This window comes from Populus alba, chromosome 1, assembly GCF_005239225.2.
Source record: "Populus alba chromosome 1, ASM523922v2, whole genome shotgun sequence".
In the NCBI taxonomy this organism is placed as follows: domain Eukaryota; kingdom Viridiplantae; phylum Streptophyta; class Magnoliopsida; order Malpighiales; family Salicaceae; genus Populus; species Populus alba.
In genome coordinates this window covers 36,464,422-36,484,109 of record NC_133284.1, presented here as the reverse complement: position 1 = coordinate 36,484,109, position 19,688 = coordinate 36,464,422, and the positions used below count along the sequence as shown (strand labels likewise).

The following is a 19,688-nucleotide window of genomic DNA, read 5'->3' as shown; positions in this document are numbered from 1 at the left end:
AACAAACACCCTCTAGCTTTTGTTGAACATGTGGTTAGACCATAATATTAACAGGTCTCACTTGATTAAATTTGTGGTTTATATCCTAACCAAACAATACAAATTTATGGTTTCAACTCAATGCACAAGCAACAACAAAAACAAATACGCTATAAGTCATCAAACAAAATTAATGAAAAAATATTCAAATAATATATTAAGTTGATACCCTAAATGTTTTTAGTTATTAGTATAATCAAATATAATATAGTAAGTACAATCTTATTAATTATAAACTAAAAGAGAAGGGGGTTTTATTGTATCCATCCTTACAAAGCATTATACATTTTAATAGTGCTTTGCGCTCTCTCTCTCTCTCTCTCTTTTCCTTTGGTTTATTCAATTAATGTTATTTTTAGTTTATCTTTAAATATTAGATTTATTTTTTATTATATTCTCATGACCCGGATTGCAAGTTTGGTTGGTTAACTCGGTCCGAGTTAACCTTGTTGACTCGATTTGATATATTAACCTGGTTGACTTAGTTTTTTTTTCTTAATGAACTTTTTTTTTTAATTTTATCATTTGATATTGAGTTGATTAATAATTAGACTTTATGATTTGTTTTGTTTACTTTCCATTATCTTATTCCAGCCTTATGACCAAAGAATAGTGCTTTCTAGTTAACCCGAGTAGATTCGAGTTGCTTTTATGTCATTTTTTCAATTGATTTTTTTTTTCAAATTCATCATTCAACACTAAATCGGTTAGGAATTGAGCTTTATAATCCTTTTCATTTGTTTTTTATGAGGATAACTTGGTATCATGATCAATGTCGTGTGTTTTGGCATTTTAATCCCTGTTAAATTAAATTATTTTTTTGTTTTATTTCTAAGAGGTTTTTTTAGTTTCATGACCTGAGTCACAAATATAGCAAGTTAACCTAATTGACTCAATTATTTTACTTTTTTTAATTGATTTTTCCCAATTTCATCATTTATTATTATGTTTAATTGGAAATTAACCTTCGTGATTGGCTTTTGTTTGGTTTTTATTAGGTTATCTCAACCTCATGACTCGGTAATAATGTTTAATAAGTTAACCCGGGTTGATTTGACTCATTTTTTGTGTCTTTTTTAAATTAGAATTTTTATAAATTTTATTGTTCAACATTGAATTCGACAATGATGATTAAAATTGAACTTCATAATTTGTTTTGACGTGCTCTTTATAGGGTTATATTAGTCTTGTGACCAAAGTCATGTATTTAACAAGTTCACCCGAGTTAAATCAGGTTATTTTTTTATTTTTTTTCTATGAGGTTATCTCGGTATAATAACTTAAGTCATGAGTTTAATGAATTGATTCATGTTATTTTTTTTTTTATGTTTTTTAATTGATTTATTTTTTAATCACATTCTTTAACATTAGGATGATTGGAGATTGAAATTTTTAATTTGTTTATTTTTTTTTCAATGAGATTATCTTGGTCTTATGATTTGGGTTACAAATTTGGCAGGTTAATTGGGGTCACCTTTTTTAGGTTATTTTTTAATTGATTTTCTTTTTAATTTTATTTTTTAATATTGACTTGATTGTGAATTAAGCTTTATAATTTATTTTGATTTGCTTTCTATAGGGTTATCATAGTCTTATAACCTAAGTCGCAAATTTGACATGCTAACCCGGATTGATCTAAATCAATCTAGTATGTTGTTATCTTAATATTAAAAAAAGATATCATCTTAATTTTTTTTTAAATTAAACTATGTTTTTATAGATTGTATGGATTATTTTTAGACTTATAAAGTTAATCGGGTTATATCAAGTCAACCCTAACAAGTTTAAAAATAAAATTTTACTAGAAAAAAATATGCAAAATACTTTTTTTACATTCAATTTTTTTTTTTAACCTAATCTACAGCATAATAACACGGTCGATAATATAGTTATTTGCTATACCTAAGGCAAAGTAATCATAGCAAACCCAATAAATTGTACCATAAGAAAAAAAGAAAGTGCAGGTTAATGAGGAATTTAATTAAATAAATCTTACCATCTACCAAAGTTCGTAAGGCTAAAGCGACGCTGGCTAGCACACAAAACGACAGTACGTTTCATCCATTATAAAGCCATACCCAGTTGAGTCACTGCATATGAAACTCCCGCCTCTGAGATGGCGACTTCCACTTTATAGACAATCAGGTCCTCTCTTAATCGCAAACGCCTTCGATTACCACCGCCACCGCGAATCTCAATTTCATTTCAATTCCACGAAATCGTAAAAACTTCTGCGGTTACTCTTCCTTTGAAGTTCGTAATTTTCTGTCTCCTTTGTTTAATAGTTAATTGTTATAATTATCATCATTTGTTAATTGTAGGTTAAGGATGTTAGCTATAGACCTCCAGGAAGTAAGCTTAATCTTGTAAATAAAGTTACCTTTTCACTTCCAGAGAAAACATAATTAATTTTTTTAATCAATCAACTGTTCTGATTCTGTTTATGCATTTGTGTTGCTTTTAATTTTTGATCGTCTAGTAATTTCTTAATAAACGAAGTAATATTATGGGTTACCATCATCTTTATTAAAAAATATAGGAAGGCAGGAAGAAAATGCTATGTGGTTGCTATATATTGCTTTAGGTTTATTATATAGAGTTGAACTTTGATGAAGAATGTTGTTTGCTACAAGCTAGCTACTTTGTGGCTGACACTATTGTTGCTGAAATTACATTTTGGTGGCCCAGGAGAAGGCGTATTTGATTTAGGGAGGTCTTGCTTTGAATCTGCAAAGAGCTGTAAATTGGGTAGTATTTTTAAAAAGAAAAAGAAGAAAAAGGGGAGAAAATTAAGCATGTTTTACCTTTTTCTTTTTTCGGGCGTTTTTATATTACATTTCATTGCCAATTCTTAATGCAGTACTTAATTTAACTGATAACTATAGGTTGAATTGAATGGGATCTCGTTGTGTAAAGATCCTTACTCTCTAAGTGGTGAATATAAATGTCGGCTTGCCTTGGCTATTCAACCGGTAATAACCTTTAGGTTAGTCCACACTTCTTGAGATGCTCCATTCTAAAGTTACAGATTAGGTACGTGTATAACCTTTATACTCGTAGCATGCTTCGAGTGATGAGTGTTATCAATTTAATATTCAGTTTAAAGTCCCTGATATGCTGGTTTTGGATGATCCTCTTGTTGGCCTAGCTGTGAGTCATACTCAGTACTTTTTAGTTCCTAGACCATTCCTTGTCTTCCCTCTTGTTTAGACTCCCAGCTGGTGATTACTGTGATTTTTTTGAAGTTAATCAATAATTAAGAACCCCTAATCCCTTTAGTGCAGTGTGGTTTCCTCCAACTTTTTAAATGCATGAATACTTTTAGAGATAAGAGTCAAGGGAGGCCTGCTCTGGGCTTGTTGCCATGACATTGGCTAATTGATGATGAGTTATGGATTTGAATGTTCTCTTATTTCCTTTCTTATCATCAGTAATACCAAACTATACATCAAGAGTTCCCCTCACCATTTCTCTCCTCTTCGATAATTTGGACCTTTGGCCTCCCCGCTGAAAGCAGGACTGGTACCACCTTGCTTTCAAGACTGGTTAGGGTACTCCAACTGTTTTCATTTAGATCATTCAACTTCAAATTCAATTCAAGCTCTTTTGCACTCAAAATTCTAAAATTCAATGCTTAGCCTAATGTTTATTAGTTATTAAAAAAATTTCTTGATATTTGAAGTGATGAGTGTTTCACACTCGAGTGAGTCCATGGTAAGCGTTCAGTACATCCTCCTAGCTTCTCCATTTGCTAATTCTTTTCTGCTGCAGTGAGTTTGTTTTAATTATTATTAATGATGCTTTGGAGATCAGATTGGAAGGCATGGGCAGATGTCATAAAGCTTTTGAAGCGCTTGGAGAAAAAAATGACCATCCTTGTTGTCAGTCATGATCCCAAGTAAGTTTATTTATAGTTGTCTTGAGTTTTTCCTTTTGGATCTTTTCTTCTGAATTTTCCTCCTTTATCTGTTAACATGGTGTTTTTCTTTTTGGTACAGTTTGTACTAATGCCATTTATGTGCCATCATATTTTAGCTGTTCAAATAACTGTATTTTAAGTTCCTGTTTTCATAAATAAGTAATCTTCTTAGAAGCATATGAATGTTATTGTAGAAGTTGCATGGGTTACAGTAACTGTATTTTTAGTTCCTGTTGTTCATAAACAAAGATATCGGTAATCTCATTAGAAGGCTTAGAGGACTCAACCAAGCAAGCTCTTCTTATTGCTCTGTAGTTAAGCTTGATTTCCTAAATCCAATATTAATTTAATTTACAGGTTCTGCAAACTAGTTTATTGAACCTTCGCCTATCTTAGGACACACAATGTGTATTCTCTTATATTGTTTCTCTTTTCACTATATGTATATGGTGCTACTCCTACTTATAGAGCTTCGGGTTTCTCTTCCAGAGACTTAGCTACTCTAGTTGATCATTCCTGGAGGATGGAAATAGGTGGATTTCTGATGGAAGAGCTCCTTTCAGTGTAACCTTAGAGTGGACTATTGCCTACTTGCTATGAGGTTTGACGTAGTGGGTTCCAGTTCTATATGTTTATGCCAAAAGCTGGAATTGCTTACAAATTATATCAGGAACATGTCTTGCCACTAAAATTCAAATCCTTGATAGTGATTTTTTTTTTAAATTTTTTTTTGAGAGAATCGGATCCTTGATAGTACTTATTGCTTACTAATTGGCATAGTTACCAGACATGTAGTCAATCTCCAGCCAGTGTTCTTAAAGTGTTAGGTGCACTTAGGCACAAAGGGTTCTTGGAGCCTAGGTGCAAGGCACAAGCGCTTGTCTAGGCAAAATAAGGTGGATACTTACTATAATATGTATATGCATAAAATAGCATATAGAAAATTGTTTGTTTCTAATCTATGAAAAAATAAGAAAAATATTAATACCTCTAGTGTTTGTTTCTAATCTTGATAATAGATTAATTAGGAAATGAATTAACTTTTAAACTTTGGTTCTGTAAGAATAGAAGAGAGAGATACATAGCAATATTCTTTTTTCCTTCTTAGCATCAATTATGTCAATATAATATGACCATCATGAACTAAGAGAGAGTGAGTGATTTGACCGAATAGTAAAAGAAAGTGATAAAAACAATAGTATAATAATTTGAAAGAACAAAAGATTATTTGTATAAAAGTCACATTCTTTTGGCCAAATAAACCATAGCTCTCCTTATTGTCATTTGTGTTTCTTTCACAATTAGTTTAGCTTTTTTAATGAATAAATTTCACATAAAATAGTTTGTGGATTGTCACGTGTACAATCATTAAAAGTTTTCCTTGCAAGTAAATAAGTAGAAGTCACTGTCAAATTGGCCGAATGCCTCTTTACATGAGAGTCCCGTTCCTTAAATAGGAAGGAATCCTGATTTACATCACATTCCTATAATTTAGGCCTAAAGTATAGGAAGATACTTATCCTATAATTACACTCCTATTTCAGCTGTATTTCTATCAATAACAACTGCTGCCTATGCTAACATCCCCCCTCAAATTGATGCTGGATGATTAATAAGCATCAATTTGCCAACCAAAAACCGATGTCGTTGTTGAGTCATGGATTTGGTGAACACGTCAGCAATCTGGAGATCGATGGAGATGTATGGAAGAGAAATAACATGAGCATCGACAGCTTCACGGATAGAGTGACAATCCACTTCAATATGTTTGGTGCGCTCATGGAAGACGGGATTTGTAGCAATCTGAATAGCACTTGTGTTGTCTGCATGGAGGAGAGTAGGAGTAGTCTGGTGAAATCCCATCTCGGCAAGCAGGCCACGAAGCCAAACAATCTCCGAGCAGGCAGCAGACATGGCGCGATATTCAGATTTGGTCGAGGATTTGGAGACTCGATCTTGTTTCTTACTTTTCCAAGAAATCAAGGAATCACCAGGAAATATACACCAACCTGTAATAGAGCGTCTGGTATCAGGAAAACTAGCCCAATCTGCATCACTGTATGCAACAAGACTAATAGGAGATCCAGCTGGGTAGAATAGATAACGGTTAGAAGAACCAAGTAGATATCGAATGATGTGACGGACTGCTGCTAAGTGTAGATGATGAGGAGTTTGCATAAATTGATTGACTTGCTGAACTGCAAAGGAGATATCAAGTCGAGTAATAGTAAGATAATTCAAGCTGCCAACAAGTTGTCGATACAAAGATGGATTAGGAAGAAGATCCCCATCATCACTTTGAAACTTAACATTCACCTTCAAAGGAGTATCCACTGGAGAAGAAGCTTGAAGACCGGCCAAAGCAATCAAATCATGAGTGTATTTCTGTTGGTGCACATAAATACCAGAAGGGGAAGAATGAACCTCCAAACCCAAGAAGTAAGTGAGAGAACCAAGGTCCTTCATATGAAAGGAATCCCGAAGATGTTGCTGAAGTCTGCTAATCAATGTCGAATCAGTGCCTGTAATGACAATGTCATCGACATAAACAAGTAGGAAAACATACCTAGTAGATGTTGTGCAAAGAAATAATGAAGAATCATATTTGCTTTGCACAAAAGAGAAGCGAAGCAAGGTAGTGCGAAACTTGTCAAACCTTGCTCAGGGAGCTTGTTTCAAACCATACAAGGACCGCTTCAATTTACAAACAACCGATTTAGAAGATGAAACCAAACCCGGTGGAGGTGCCATATAAATATCCTCTTTGAGATCACCATGAAGAAACGCATTTTTGATGTCCATTTGATGAAGTGGCCAACCCTGTGAAGCAGCAATGACAATAATAGTGCGCACAGTAGTCATTTTGGCTACGGGGGCAAAAGTCTCTTCATAATCCACCCCATATTCTTGTCGATTCCCCAGAGCAACCAACCGAGCTTTATAGCGGTCAAGAGTGCCATCAGAGCAAAGCTTTATGGAATATACCCATTTACACCCAATGAGTTTAACCAATAGAGGACATGAAACAAGATCCCATGTATGATTATCCTGAAGCACACAAAGTTAGTCCTGCATGGCGGTTTGCCAGCACTCATGCTAGACAGCCTGTAAGTAACATGATGAAACAATAATATTGGATAGTGTAGCAGAGAAACCAAACCTATCAGGAGGATAAGAAACCCTTGTAGAACGACGAAGAGCAGGCTGCAAAGGGGAAGGTACCAAAGCAGTCTCAGTAGCAGTATCAGATGGTGGGTTAGTCTTCGGAAGAGCCAAAATTGGGCGCCATCTTTCATACACAATTCCAGGTTTAAACCGCTCAAATGACAACATGTCCTCAAAATGAGGAAGAATAGGAGCATGCAATGAAGATGCAGCAGTAGTAGTAGGGAAAAAAATATTGATTTTCAAAGAAGACCACATTTCGAGAGACACGAAATTTGCTACAACTTAGATCATAACAAACAAAACCTTTGCGAGAAATACTATAACCTAGAAAAGCACATTTAGCAGAATGAGCAGAAAGTTTGTGGTGTTCATTAGAAGGCAAATGAACAAAACAGACACAACCAAAAGTATGCAAATCAGAGTAGCTAGGAGCCTCATGATATAGATGATAATAAGGGGAGTCAAAATTTAACACCTGGGAGGGCAAACGGTTGATTAAATAAACAGCAGTAGACAATGCTTCAACCCAGAATTTAGAGGGAACTGACGAGTCAAGCAATAAGGTTCTAGTGACATCCAACAAATGTCGATCCTTACGCTCAGCAAACTCATTTTGTTGAGGTGTATATGGACAAGACTGATGTGAAATAATGCCCTTTTGTAGTAACAAATCATGAAAGTGACGTGACATATATTCCCCACCCGAATCAGATCTTAATACCTTAATACCGGTAGAAAATTGGGTTTCAACATAGGCAAGAAATGTCTTAAAGACGGAAAGAACCTCAGATTTGGAACGTAGGAAGTATACCCAAGTAAACCTACTATAATCATCAATAAAAGTTACAAAGTACTTGGAATGAGCATGAGAAAGTATCGGTGAAGGTCCCCAAACATCACTATGAATAATATCAAAACATTTTGTGGCACGACTACCATGAGAAGGAAAAGGAAGAGTTTTACTCTTACCTAACTTACATGTTGAACAATCAATCAAAGCATCGAAAGAAGAAAATTTATCTTTATTTCCCAACAAACCAGAATTCAACAATCGCTATAAAACAACAGAATTTGGATGACCTAAACGTTTATGCCAGACTTCACTTTTATTTAGAACATTCGAGCATGCAAAAGAAAGACAACTAGGAATGGAAAAATGCAGCGGAAATAAGCGTCCAACTTTAGGTCCCTTCGCGATTACTTTCTCCGAGACCTGATCTTGCACAAGACAACCATTATGAGAAAAATGCACATCACAGTTATCATCCACCAGTTAACCAACTGAAATAAGGCTAGTAGACAGTTCCGGTGATACAAAAATATTCGTGAAGGTGAGATCAATATCTCCAATTTTAGTGATGGGTATATGACCACCATTAGCAACCTGAATCTGTGATGAACCATGATACTCTCGCACATTCTTAAGCATACTAGATAAGTTGGTCATATGATTTGAAGTAGCGGAATCAGCAAGCCAAAGTTGTGAATTGGAAGTATTACCTTGTAGCCCTAGGGCCGAGAGGGCTGTAATGATCATTTGCTGCACCATTTCTGGAGTAAGAGAACTGGTAGCGACTGTCACATATGAGCTTTCAGATACCACCGCTGGAAAGGCCTGTATTTTTCGGTTTTGAGGACGAGTGGGACACTCCTTGATAATATGCCTTTGCTGTTTGCAATAATTGCAGAACTTTTTTCTACAACTGTTAGCAATATGGCCATATTCCTTGCAGCTATAACACTGAACATTGCCCATATTCCGGCCTCTACCTCTTCCCTGGGCAGCAAAGGCAACTGCAGCTGGGTTGTCCTGCTTTAGAGTACTTTGTGTAAGGATTCGCTGTTCTTCCTGCAGTAATTCCCCAAAACAAACATCCAAGGAAGGCAAGGGAGCTCGGTTCATCAAATTCGAGCGAGTAATCTCAAATTCAGATCTCAATTTCAGGAGAAATTGATCACGCTTGCTCTGCTCATGCACCTTTTGAATAACCGAGAGGGATTCTGCTGGAATCTGGGCATAAATGATATCAGTATATTCTGCCCGTAGGTTCTGAAAACCAGAATAATACTCCTGAATAGAAAGATTGCTTTGAAAATAATTAGAGATGTCGTTTTCTAATTGAAAACGTCTAGCATTGTTATCTTGATAGTAAACCTTCTTTAGATATTCCCACATGGTTCTTGCTGTTTTGTATGGCCTCAGATTAAGAATAATGAGGGGGTCAACTGACCCTAGTATCCAGGACATTACCCGAGCGTCCTTGACCTTCCATAAAGATAGTTTTGTAGCATCAGTAGGGGCTGGATCACTCCTATCCACATGACCCCACAATTCTTTTCCTATGACAAATACTTGAAACTGAAATTCCCAAGCAGAATAATTCTTCCCAGTAAATTGGACACCAAACAGATCAGAATTGTTTGACATCTTTGTAGTGATACACATAATCACAGAACAAGGAGAATACAAACCTCAGCTGACAACCGAGAACCAAACCAAAAGAACTAAGAAACTGAGAGTCCTCTGTATCTAGGACTGATTGCAAAGAGCCAGGAGACCGAGAGTCCTATGTATCTAGGACTGATCCAGAATAATCCAGAAACCGAGAACAACAAGAAAGAACCTGATTTTGAAATACAAATTCAAAGATATAGCTCTAATACCATGTCAAATTGGCTGAATGCCTCTTTACATGAGAGTCCCGTTCCTTAAATAGGAAGGAATCCTGATTTACATCACATTCCTATAATTTAGGCCTAAAGTATAGGAAGATACTTATCCTATAATTACACTCCTATTTCAGCTGTATTTCTATCAATAACAACTACTGCCTATGCTAACAGTCACATGAGTAGCAAAACAGTTTTTAATAATTCAAACTACACAAGCTAGAAAACTAACAGACGAGAACTCTAATTAGGCATGCTTTTTTGTGCTTCTTTGGAAGTCCCTAGGCGTGCACTTCTCTCGCCTAATGTGTGCTTGATTAAAATTGCCTGGCTTTGACCCTTAAAATCCCTTCCCTGTCACAGCTTAGTGCCTTGCGCTTTAGGTGCGCCTTAGGTGCTGCTAACACTACTTCCAACAGTTTGGAATTTGATGCACCCGTTTCAAACCATATGCTCACTGCCCTATTTGATTCTAACTAGATAGTTTAATTATTTTTCTTAGATGAATTTTGGTAGGTGAATTATGGGAACTTAGATGTTATGTTCCCAGCACAAATTTGAGGTGCTTGGCTCCTTAAAAATTAAATGGGAAAGGGGGTGATTTGAGGAGCCTTTTAATGTAAATAGGGTGCATGGCCATGGTTTTACTAATACACTACCAGCTCACTTTATGTAAAGAAAAAGGGACTGATGATTGCAAGTTTGCTCCAAAGTAAAACTTTGATTTCAATTTACTCCCTTTGCAAACATTAAAGTACATTTCAATGCTACCCTTCCATAGACTATCACATATGTATAACATAGTGCATAGGAGGGTGACATTGTAGTTATTGTAGTGGTTTGAGGGGAGCATCGTCATTTACTCTCATTTGGAGTATAAGAGAGCACAACTGGCCATAATGGCGAGTCTCGTAGAATATCATTACCAGCGTTGAGTGCCTAATGAAATTATAGGTCCAAGTAGGTAGGTGGTACTTAAGTGAGAGTTGTAAAACTTAGCAAATGAAGGCTTTTGTTTTAGTTTCAGCTATCTATCTCCTTTCCCCTTTCTATTCTTTTAGTTAACAAATCTGACTTGGTAGTACAAGTTTTGTTCTCTTTTATCAGCCTGATTTTTTTGTTCAGTTATAAATCACCAAGACTTTGAAACCTTTGGCTATATCAATAACTTCCTTTTTCCCTTCTTTTCAGCTGAATCTTAATTTGGGATCAAATGCCCAACACTAGCTCCTTCCATAATACTCCTATGTTTCTCATGTTTGAAGAAACTAGTTTTTCTGAATATTTACTTGTTTGTGAAGTGAAAAATAATTAAATAATTGAAATGGAACAGGCAAACATATCAATCATATTTACTAATTAAGATGATTACATGACGTTCAGTGCTCACAACTTTATTATTATACAGACAGATGAGATGGATACCTTTTACTGTTTCCATCTCCTTGGGTTCATGGTCACTTAAATCACTCACAAATACTTAGGAACTTAGATGATGCCATCAAACAACACATTGTAAGTGTGCTTTAGCTCCTCTGCTACAGCTCCAGCACCAAATCTACATTACCAATATTAGAAAAGGGTTAGATGTGTGCATCAATATGCTTAATCATTTTAATAATTCACCTTGATGGTCACAATGAGGTTCAAATAGCTCTTCAAGCGAGAAAAAAAAATACTATCAATGTGGCAGCGTACATGGAAAATACGCTATTGAATGTTTGACTTCCCATATTAAGAAATTCTTTATATGGTTCTGTTTATAATAGTTTCACTTTTTCATGATTGTAGCTTTTAGCAAATCTTGATCCCATTAATGCAGTTGTGTTTCTGAAACCTCTTTTTTGCTTGTAAATAGATGTTTTTTCATGCATGTGCATATAAGGAATTACAAATGTCAGACATTTTATTCATCTATGCATATTGTAAAAAATGATTGATGGTGCCATGGTCAGCAATCTATACTTGAAGTAAACCAAAATCTAAATGTTCTATGCTTTTGAAAGGTCAAGATGTGTTAGTACTTACAGTCTGCATCCGTTTTAATCCAGTATTCCCGATTTGCACTTGAATTACTGCAAATATGATCATGTTGGGGCAGTTTCAAGCTGTTCTTATGGCATTGGACCCCTTCCCTTGACTTGTATCCAGGAAGAAACTTTCTTTTCGCTTTAACCTGATGCGTCAGTTCTGCATTATAGCCACCATCATTCAGAGTATTCATTGTCTTGTCTTTATGGGACTTCGTAAACTCTCTTTCAGCTAATGGGTTTTCAGGATGAACTTTTCTATGGAGCACTTTTAGGACCTGCATGCCAAAACCTGAGAAAATTAAGATTTCAGTGGAGGTTCTATCTCTGAACCTATTTAGAGTGGTATTGTTAGGTTCCTTCTCCTCTGGAGTTCCATATGATGCTTTGTGACCAATATTTTTTATATTGACCAATATTGTCTAATGAAAACCTTTCTGGAAAACATAGTGGTTCGTCATCAATATGGCTTAGCTTGATCTAAAAACTTGAGGTACGTAGGTATAATTAAAGTCTTTTGACAAGAATCCAAGTTTGAGTCATAAGGGGTGATCTTGTCAGATGCTAGGTTATTGGATGGTGTGGAATGAAGTTCAAAAACACTTACAATATGGCTAGTTTATACTGTAAGTTCTATCCAAGTTATAAGATGATATTTCCTACAGATCTGTTTTGTTAACAGCAAAAGAATAAGGTGTTTGCAACTGAAGATTTTTGTGCTTGGCTACTGTTATCCGGTTGTCATGGTAGTACACTTTAAAATGAAATTAGTATTCAACTTATTTGGCCAGAGGTAATTGTAATGCAGTGATATGGATTGTGTGTTTATGGATAGAATCATCAGTCTTTTCCCTAATCATTTCTTATAGAAAATAGTGGAGGAAGACACACCTTATTAAGTGTTTTCTTGGTAGAAACAGAATTTGAAGTTTCGTCACTAGTAGAAGGGGTAGGATTTCCCGACGTAGTGCGAAACATTCTGAGTATCTTCTTGATGAGGTATTTGGCAGATTTATGTGCTTTCTTGGCTTGCATCTCCCCTTTCACTTCTTTTTCCGAAGGAATTTCATCTGTAACTTTTGTCATACGAAACATCTCTCCAAGTGATACCTTTTCCTTCTTTACTCCAACTCCTGTTTCTGGCAGTTCAACTGATGACCCAAATAGATATCCTTGGAGCGGACATGCCACTGTCTTTCCATAATCTTCAGCATCAGTTGTTTCCATTTGCATGCCACTGAGTGTAATAGTGCTAACATAACTGCTCCTTGCTAACGATTCATTGCAACCTTCTTCTTCAGCCTCAGCCTCCAGAAACTTTTCTAACTCATTGTTCATGATCTTCAATTCATTTTCTGTCACCTCTATGTTTTCCTCTGTTATGCTCTCCAAAGACATGGGAAATGTTGGTGTTGCGGGCTCACTGGTAATTGGTTCTGAGCCTAGGGTTCCAATAGTGAGAAAGCCATGAAAAAGATCAGAGCTGATGATAGATGTTTCATCTCCATTATTCTCATCCACTCCTTCATTTTCAGAGAAAGTATTCTCACATTCCTCATTTGGCTGTTTTAAGAGCCCAGGTCCATATCTGGAGTCAAAACTTGGCCCAGTGTAGGAAACATGGTCATCAATGGGTGACTGTGCGGAAAGGCAAGTACAATAGTTCCCTGAAACATGGAAAAAGAAAAAGGATAATTTATTTGAGTTTTTAAGCAGGGCATATTACTTATCCCTTTTATCACATTTTGCATGGGCCAACTAGTGACTGAACAATCTTCAGATTTGTGAGGATAGTGGTTTGAAAGGTCATTGGTTTATGTAACAACCTAGCAAATACTAGTTATTTGTATCATGAAGTGGCTGCTATATTTATGCCAATATGCCCACTTTGAACCTTATCCCTTGGGAGAGAGGATCCATTTGCGGAGTGGCCATAAAAGGCCTTAGCCAGTGGTGGAAAATCTAAGAGGTGGGATGTCCTAAAATACCTACACTGAGGCTCCACCCTTTTCTTTTTCCATGAACACCCTAGATGATTGACGGTTGTGTCTAGCTTTATTGTAGACAGGGATCAGCCGTTCCTGAGACCTAAGAATATTGGTGGTCTCATCCATTGGTGAAAAATCTTCTGAGTTGAGATGTTTCTAACATGATTGACCATCTTTGTGAGACCATCAATCTTTGGGTTGGACCACTGTTTTTTATCCTTTTCTTGAAGTGAGAATCAGCTACTAAGATTGGTGCTAGACTCTGAGTGTGGTAGATTAAATTACTTTTGTGAGTTTGGCCTATTTATGTGATCATATCTTATGTCTGATGCACACCAGTGGTCTTTTTAGAAGAAAATGAACAAGGGTTGTTTGAATACCTATCAAAAAATCCTTGAATGGTTCGATATTAGTTTTTTTGGATCGGTGGCGCATCCAACCTAGTACCTGCAACAATGAAATGCAAAGATAGAGTTGAAAATCATTAATACGTGTGCTATTCAAAATTCAGGAAGTGTGCACTTACCCTCATCTTGAACTTCTTCTGTGGGATTCAATGTTAGTTTTGCTTCAATTGTCACAGGGAGCAAGATGTAGGAATATATTTAGATATGCAAGGGGAACAAAGCATTTACAAGAGAGATTTGGATTGGCAAAAAGAAAGGGATGGGGATCTTTTGAACATGGTTGTTTAATGAGTTGGAAGTAGTAGGTGCTAGGAGGATCTTCTGATGGATGCGGATAGAGAGAAACATTTAGATAGATACAAGGTTTTGGTTGGCTGTTCTTTGTCAAGATCAAATCAAGCAAAAGAATCAGGGAGAGTTGGGAGACCTGCAAGTTGGGGGGTGCAACATTTGCTATGCATGCTTGATGTGGTTGTCCCGGTAAACGAATGCATGGACATAAGACATTGATGGAAACATTTTATTTAGTTCTTTCAAATGCATGCATTATGTATATTATGCAAAAAATAATAGTGCATCATTTGCTAATGGACACTTGCAACGAGTACGCACTAACACAATCAAATCCCATTACATATTAATATTTCATTTCATGTTATTGCATGTTTGCATTTATTTTTCAAGGTGCTCGGCCTGAAGGATGGTGGCATTTCTAGCAGGACCAACGAAAACTATTGTGAGTGGAAATCATTATAAATATATACTTGCCATGGCCCCAAAGGGACTCTGAATTATTCAAGCTTTTTGGCTAGTCATTGCTTCTGGTAAGATACTTCTTAACTGAAATATACTCATCTAGCAGACCAGTACTACTGTGGTTGACATACGAAATATCTTTTCCCGGAGTGAAAAGTTTATGCTGGGCCATTCATGCTTAATATTGTGGTAGTCTTTGCTTTTATATGCTTTTTTAAAATGCGTTTATGTTGAAAAAATATTTAAATTGATTTTTTTTAGTTTATTTTTTATAATTTTAAAATGTTGATTTCAAAAATAAAATAAAAATCTGAAAAAAATTATTTTAATATATTTTTAAATAAAAAATATTTTTAAAAAGTATTCTATGCTATAATTTTAAACACCAACCAGCCTTTTCTATTCATTTATGCTCTATTGAGGCTACCATTACCATTGTTATTGTTATCAACGTTGTCATCATCTCTATTACCCTTCCCTGCCTCACTCCCACCTCCTTTTGTAAAATTAAGATTCTATCTATACGGCAATCCTACTGTGGTTCCCTTGACGTGATATATTTTCCTGACTAAAAGTCATGGATGCGCAGTTTCTGTAAAAGGAGACCCAGGACAGGAGCAAGTTCTTACCTTCTTATCTAACGGCATTCCATTTATGACTCTGACCTTCTCTTTCCACAAACTGGGAGTTTTCTTTGCCGTTCCACACCGGTTTGTCACCGTAGTTGAACTGGAACCGCCAGCATGATTCGGGCATGATATCAATACTTTCAGTGATTGGCATTTGGCTTCTCAAATGCGTCGATTGCACACCGTTAAATGAGAAGATGCCCGCCTAGTCAGGGTTGCTGGCGTCAATTTGTTAGCGTGTCCCACAATCATAAAAGCGAGGAAGCTGTTGTCAGCTTGTTGACAAATGCCACGCAACAGTCTTCAATCCTGGATGCCCTAATTCCGTCAGTGGATTCGACAGTGAAAGATGTTGACGAGAGTGAAAAAAGTGTGAACAAAATGCACTGTTTTTCTTACAATATGTCTAAATTTTTCATTTGTTTCTGTTGATTATAATAGTTGCAATTCTAACATAAGAAGCCCGGCGCGGTGACAAATGCTATAAATTGATGCTGTTCCTAATGGAGCGTCACGATCAATAACGATCATGACGCATGATATGTCGGTATTGCCTACTATTTTTGCCCGTTCGATGCACACGCATGATCAAAACCATACCCTATATAGTTTATGGTTGCAGGTCCTCATTCTGCATCGTTATAGTACAATTGTCTCTTGATTTCTCTGTTTCTCTAAGAAAGTACATTCTGTCACATCGTTGTGAATCTGTTGTCATAGTGAAACACGGGACCAACTTCACTTTAAGGGGATACTTCTATTTATGGACTGTTTTCAACTTTTTTTTTATTATTAAATTTTAATTTTTTAGTGTTTTTATATTATTGATGTTAAAATTGAATATTTTTTTAAAAAAAAAAATTGATGTATTTTCTAGTGAATTATTGTGAAAAGTAATAACTAGTATATTTTTAAATATCTTACATATTTTAGTAGAACACGTGCGATACCTAGATAGTGGCATAATATTTAGATAACGTTAACAAAATTCATGGTGATCGGATGTATGGGATATCTAATGCATAGAGGAAAGAATATATATATATATAAAGGCAGCCGCGTATTTGTATAAAAACTGCATTATTGCAAATTAACCATCCATCAAAACATATAATAATCAAAGGCGAGATATGCTTTGCCCATTTACATAAAAAGAGGGGCAAGTAGGGGGTGAGGTAGGGCTCGAGGGATCCTATTTTAGCTACCCAACGAGAAACTACAAAACGTAGGAGTTTGCCACTTTTGGAGGACCCTCATCCCTAGACAAACTCCTATATTCTACTCTACTCTCGAGTCTCAAAACCAAAACAAACACAAAACCCTTCAAGCTTGCGAGTGGGCACAGCAAGTGGGGTAATGTGAGTGAAATATCGAAGAAATATAGAGAGAGAGAGAGAGAGAGAGAGAGAGAGAGAGAGAGTCCATGCATGGATGAAGCCATTAGATTGCGACCATGTGAATCCCACGTGCAACCTTGATCGTTTATGCCTTCTCATTGGCACCCGATTTCAGATCCTTAAACATGTATTGATTTATTTATATGTATTTATAGTCATATCATGAGAGGACCCCTTCTGCTGCAGAAGAGACTGCAGCTAAATAATTTTTGGTCCCCATTCCCACCTTTAGAGATTTGTAATAGCATGGGTGAAAAGAACACGTATTCCCATGTGTGATAGTATCTCTGTCTGCTAAAATTCCTTGGACCAAAAAAGAAAAGTCGGCATCCATAACATTTGTTGGAAATTGTGTTACTGGATATGGATATGGATATAAATGTCTGATCATGAAATGGAAATAAGCATGGAGGGCATTTATGGTAGTAATATATTGCACGCTATATATATATATATATTTTTTTTTATTATTATTAATGTGGTTTTTAGATCAATTTATATATATCTCTCTTCAATTTTACGGATTCTAACTATAATAATTTAAACCTGAAATTCCAATAATAGCAAACTTTTTGATTCCATGATTATCTACTAGATGGTTTTTGAAGATGATCTGGACACGGGAATTTTGAGGGCTAACCAGTACTGGCTTTAGACCTAGCCCTTTGTTAGTTCTCGTAAAGAGTGAAGAACTTGAAGAAGTCATAAGAATCTATCCTTCACGTAGAAGATGCTAATGAGGTACAAACGTGGAAAACAACATTTGCTCAGGTTGTTTTCTTTTAATGTTTTTCATTAACTTTTCTGTCCAATAATCGGTGGACATAACTGATATACTTCTCTCTGTCAATTAAGTCTCTTTCTGCTACTTTATCTTAGCTGGAAGCTGGAAATAGAAGACACTTACACTGAAATTTACAAGGAGAGCCATCGCCACCAGGCCAGAGGTGGCGCACGTGACCATCATATGGGATTCACGTGAAGTTTCCTTCTCATGGGGCTTCTTGGTCTCAGCTTCAACCTCTTGGTATGCACGCACGCCCCCCCTGAAAAATGATGTTTTATCGTTGCAGCTTACAAGGCCTATCGAGCCCAAACTCCTCCTCTTCGTAAACGAAGCCCCTTTGATATCCAATGCCTTTACTCCCTTTTTTTCTGGGCTTGAGCTTCAACTGATAAATAATTATGTAGAAATTCAGAAGCACTTATAAATGGCCTCCAAAGGAGCCGACTACAAGAATGTAGAAGCAAGTAGGATTTTACAGTTTTATTGATGAAAAATGTTTTTGGTAATTATATTAATATTTTATGTATAATTATTTTATCGAAGAAATTATGGATAGAAATTGATCATAAAAAAAAATGATCGTTTGTAATTTGTAGTTTGTTGGTAAGTTCGTTATTAATAATTTTATTGGTGGCTTTACAAATGGACCATGTGCGCAAAAAGTAAATATCCACTTTAATTTGTTGGTAATTCCCTAGGTAATATTTAGCTTATCACCAACAGGATAATCATTGTAATTTTGTCGGTGAGTTACAGTGACATTTACAGTAATTCTTTTTCAGCTCTCTAGAATATACCGATAGAATAATTTTGTCAATGATTTAATAGTTGCAGGGACATTTGTTGTAAATCTTTTCCAACTTTCTGGAATATACAGACAAAATTATTTCGTCGATAACCCCATCAATAATAATTTTTTTTAAAATCTATTGGACATAAATAGAAAATAATTAAAAAATAAATTAATATAAAATTCAAGTATTTAAAACTCAATCATCTTAATATAAAAATCAAATATTTATTACAAATTTATATATGGAAATACAATGAAACTATAATAGAGGAGGCGTTGAAGGAGGAGGAGGAGGTTGGTCGTTCCTGGGACCGTGGAGCTAATAAGGGGGTGCACATGTACCACTCATTTGTGATCTCATATCCATGATCATTTGGCGGAGTTCTTTATAATCCATAGAGAGTCATTCATATTTTTTTATTGAGATGGGTCATACATTCTTGCACTAATTGATCTAACAAGGTCGCAAACTCCGGAGACTGAGTACTCGGTAATGCAACAATATTATTCAATAATTTTACACACATTTACCTAGTATTTTGTTCATGTTTTATATATAAAAAACCTTATAATTTTTATTTTATGTTTTTAAGGCACTTTTAGATGTGAGATTTGAAAATGAGTAAATTAAAGATAAAATTTAAATCATGTTCCAACATGTGTTGAATATTGACAAATTTGACATCTGATTGATGTTTTATGCAGATCTTGAGTTGTAGATGTTAAAATGAAGTGATTCCAGTGGTATTAGAAAGCTAATATCCATACATTTTTATACATATATGACAGGAAAAAAAAGAGAAAGAGGATTGAAATCGCAGCCTTCAAAAAGAAGTCTCACATTCTGCTAATTTTGACCTTTGTCTATTCCGACTCGAATATCTTGAGTTAGAGAAATCCATTTGATGCAAACTATTTTTTTTTTTTATTCCTGACTCAAAACATATTAACCTACCAAATTTCAATAGAAAAGGAAGCTCATATGAGAGAGATATAAGTTTTCTAAGACAACCTATAAATTCTTACAACATACAGGTTTTATGAAGAAACAAATCCAACTTATTTAAATGGATTTTAAACAGATAAAAAATGTGTAAAACACGCT

At 35.5% G+C, this 19,688-nt stretch overlaps 1 protein-coding gene and 1 long non-coding RNA gene across 16 annotated transcripts; one reads left to right on the top strand and one right to left on the bottom strand.

Moving 5' to 3' along the window:
* The first annotated feature begins 2,057 nt into the window (after positions 1-2,057).
* LOC118055281 (uncharacterized) lies at positions 2,058-16,163 on the top strand. Of its 15 annotated transcripts, none has more exons than XR_012168399.1 (5): positions 2,058-3,753; positions 3,853-3,937; positions 10,988-12,825; positions 14,941-15,045; positions 15,567-16,163. It is a non-coding gene; the product is annotated as an uncharacterized lncRNA (long non-coding RNA). The 15 variants fall into 15 exon arrangements; XR_012168413.1 differs by lacking the exon at positions 10,988-12,825 and having other exon boundaries at positions 2,063-3,590; positions 3,722-3,753; positions 14,906-15,045; XR_012168396.1 differs by lacking the exon at positions 10,988-12,825 and adding an exon at positions 4,448-4,559 and having other exon boundaries at positions 2,063-3,753.
* On the bottom strand, positions 11,122-14,496 carry LOC118055280 (protein LAZY 1). Its single transcript, XM_035067129.2, has 5 exons — positions 14,341-14,496; positions 14,195-14,261; positions 12,718-13,493; positions 11,825-12,104; positions 11,122-11,354 (listed from the first exon to the last, which is right to left on the bottom strand). Exons 1-5 carry the CDS (start codon positions 14,344-14,346, stop codon positions 11,335-11,337), a joined length of 1,149 nt encoding a protein of 382 aa, XP_034923020.1. The 5' UTR covers positions 14,347-14,496; the 3' UTR covers positions 11,122-11,334.
* Positions 16,164-19,688: the final 3,525 nt, after the last annotated feature.

Excerpts from the sequence above, each read along its gene's own strand:
- LOC118055280 (XM_035067129.2), bottom strand. Across the intron at positions 13,494-14,194 it reads ATTCAAGGATTTTTTGATAG|GGAACTATTGTACTTGCCTT; the intron begins GTATTCAAACAA and ends TCCATGTTTCAG. Across the intron at positions 12,105-12,717 it reads CCAAGAAAACACTTAATAAG|GTCCTAAAAGTGCTCCATAG; the intron begins GTGTGTCTTCCT and ends TTTGGCATGCAG.